This window comes from Manduca sexta, unplaced genomic scaffold (genome assembly GCF_014839805.1).
Source record: "Manduca sexta isolate Smith_Timp_Sample1 unplaced genomic scaffold, JHU_Msex_v1.0 HiC_scaffold_2842, whole genome shotgun sequence".
NCBI lineage: Eukaryota > Metazoa > Arthropoda > Insecta > Lepidoptera > Sphingidae > Manduca > Manduca sexta.
Window position 1 is genome coordinate 2,933 of NW_023593848.1, and position 2,925 is coordinate 5,857.

Here is a 2,925-nt window from a genome sequence, read left to right on the forward strand (position 1 = left end):
AAAGTTAATATTTTCGTTAAGTTTTCTTAAATTTGCGCAATTTTTTTAATTTTTTCTTTCATAAGAACCTTCTCCTAACGGTTTCTCGGTCCAGCAGTTCACGCGTGATGGCGTGACCAAGGGAAATAGGGATTCATTTTTATATATATATAAATTGAGCTGCATATCTTTAAGTAATTTTAGGAAATAACGATTCAAATTTCGATTTTAATGTCGCTATCTTTCTATGTTGTTAATACCTACTTATTGGGCAAATTATTTGCTCCAAACAAAGGCAAGTTTATTAGTTTCGCATCTGAACAAAAGGGTTAAACAGTTTGTTAGGTCTATCAACTACGAAGCCCGCTATTCTTTCAGTTTCCAATTTAATTTAATGAGTTCCAATCGTTGTGGCTTAATGAGCCTCAATTATTATGAAGCCGCATTCTTATTTTACAGCTTTGCGAAGAGTTTTAGAATTAATTACTTTAAGGGTTATTGGGACTTAAAACATTCTATGAGATGTTAATTTTGCGTACTACCACTTGAATTATATTATTACAATAAGTACAGGAGAAATAATTGTTGTGAAAATTTTGACATATTTCTTGATCTCATTAAATGAAAAGATATCTAATATTTCCTATACGTGGGTAAGAATTTTTGGTAGTTGATTAAAATACAGTTTTCCATACACAATTTTACTACATTTATATATCCAGTTCACATTTCTTCTAAATTTGTTAGCTTATTACTTATATCTAACGATTACGTAAAAACTGACCATGAGCGCTGATGTCAGAGGTCCGGGAGGCCCTGGAGGGCCAGGTGGTCCCTGAGGTCCCGTTGAACCATCCAATCCTGGATCACCTTTGGGCCCCGGTTGTCCTTCAGTACCTGGTGACCCGACCTCCCCTCTTTCACCCCGGTCTCCTTTCGACCCTGGAGGCCCAGGCGGTCCTGGCTCACCGATTTGACCCTGTGCAAATGAATATAATTAAATATGTAACATTTTTTGTGAACAAAGTTATACTAGTATATTTAAATGATGAATAACAATTTGTTGAAACTAGTCATCATTCTATACGTCGCGTAAATAATACATGACAAAGGTAATCGAGTGAATCGAGTTAATCATTATTCTATTTGATATCAAAATAATAAATAGTGTTGTATTCTATATTAGCTTTATTCCTTAGATTACTCGTTCATCGCAGTTTATTTTACCACCGTAATTACCGTTTTGCCTGGAGCACCCGTAGTACCGTCGGCACCTGTAGGCCCAGGGGATCCCGGTGGACCCCTCAGTTCTGGCATAATTTCCAGAATCTGGGATATGTCGTTTAAACTGCATCTGCATACACCCAGCACCGTCTGTTGAAAGTGATTGTGAATATTAATGTGTAATTTTGTGATTTTCAGATGTTGTGAGAAGTATCGTAGAATCGTTTGAATGGATTTAGATGAAATTTGGCACGTAGGTAGACCTTTTTTTAAAGGACACATAAGCTTTTTATCCTAGAAGTCTTTAGAATTGAAGAAAATAATTTTTATCCCAGGAAGGGTCTAATGCAGATGAAGTCGCAATCAACTACTTGTTTAAAATTATAATAGACCACAGACCATAACTTTTTATTCGCAGTCATTTTCATACGACATCAGCCAACTTAAGTCAGTAACACTTATAGTATGTCATTTACTTGCGCGGGTTCTTTAGCAGTTTCTATCCATTTAAATTGCGCCAAGACTCGGGAAATCTGGCTTAAGATTCCATTTTGCATTAAAGCATTGAAATTATATTTTCTATAAACCAGCCGTACGAACTTGCTACCTACGACTTCGTCACGAAACTTTTATTAATCTCCTTTGCTAAATAAGTTATTAAATACATTGTGTAACATACCCTCAATTTAGAATTTTATTAGGCCCTATTACCTTCACGTACTGAGAGTTGTTAATATTGAACATGTTCACGACACATGCGTCGGTCGAAAACCCTCAAGGGCAAGAATAATAGGCAGTTTATGTAAGTTATAAATGTGTAATGACTAACAATTTAGATTTTGAAATAGAAATACTAATTCTATTCGATTGAATTGTTTTTTAACTGCTGGTTTGTCCACGTAAACCTTTCTCTAAGCATAAATAAAAAATCTAAATAACCATCGACGGAAAAAAGTCTTAAAAAAGTGATAAAATGTTTTAATGTTTTTTTTTTGTGTCGAGGATTATATAATTTTTTTGTTTAATATTTATTTTAAGCTTTTTAATTATTATTTTCACAACAAGGGGTCTCGATCATCAATCGTCTTCTATCTAACAACTTAACGCCAACTTTTTGCTACAAGCAGCTTCAATGGCTCTCTTTTCATAATAGTGTTCATGGCCTCAAGTTGACAACTCAGAAATAATTATATTTCAAAACGAAATCAACAAAAAATTGTATTAAGTCCTTTCAAATTTTAAGAAAGACCCTAATGCCTAAAGGCACTGAACCGAAACCAGGTCACACAAGTACCTGAGAGGATATTCTCTCCCGAAACCGTCTTTATCATTTAAAGCGTTCCACAATACGCCTAGATGTAAAATGAATGGGCTCATGTGAGCGTTTGTGAGCCCAGCTTCCTTTACGGGCCGGATGGGTTCGTCTTCATTGTCACCTACCCTTAGACTGCGATTTTAATGTTAAATAATGACGTCATCTCTCGCACGCAGTAATTTACCATACTGAAGGAAACAATTTTGCTACATAATTTAGTTACGAATAAGGCTCTGATATTGTGAACGTCATGTCCCTTCTCGTATTTCGTCTCAGTGTTAGGTTTGTGCTACTACCTGATCCAACAATAAAATAATGACTTCGTATTAATCCATATCTGATACGCTTAAAGCGCGCCACGTATTTCTCTGCATGCATCTTATTTATACATTATAATCAAATCACAT

At 35.1% G+C, this 2,925-nt stretch overlaps 1 protein-coding gene across 1 annotated transcript; it reads right to left on the bottom strand.

The window, feature by feature from the left end:
• Positions 1-763: 763 nt before the first annotated feature.
• On the bottom strand, positions 764-1,947 carry LOC119192494 (collagen alpha-1(XII) chain-like; the record flags this gene model as incomplete). Its single annotated transcript, XM_037446309.1, has 3 exons — positions 1,915-1,947; positions 1,219-1,353; positions 764-958 (listed from the first exon to the last, which is right to left on the bottom strand). Coding segments are annotated over exons 1-3 (363 nt in total), but the record flags the coding sequence as incomplete, so codon positions are not given.
• Between the last annotated feature and the right edge of the window lie 978 nt (positions 1,948-2,925).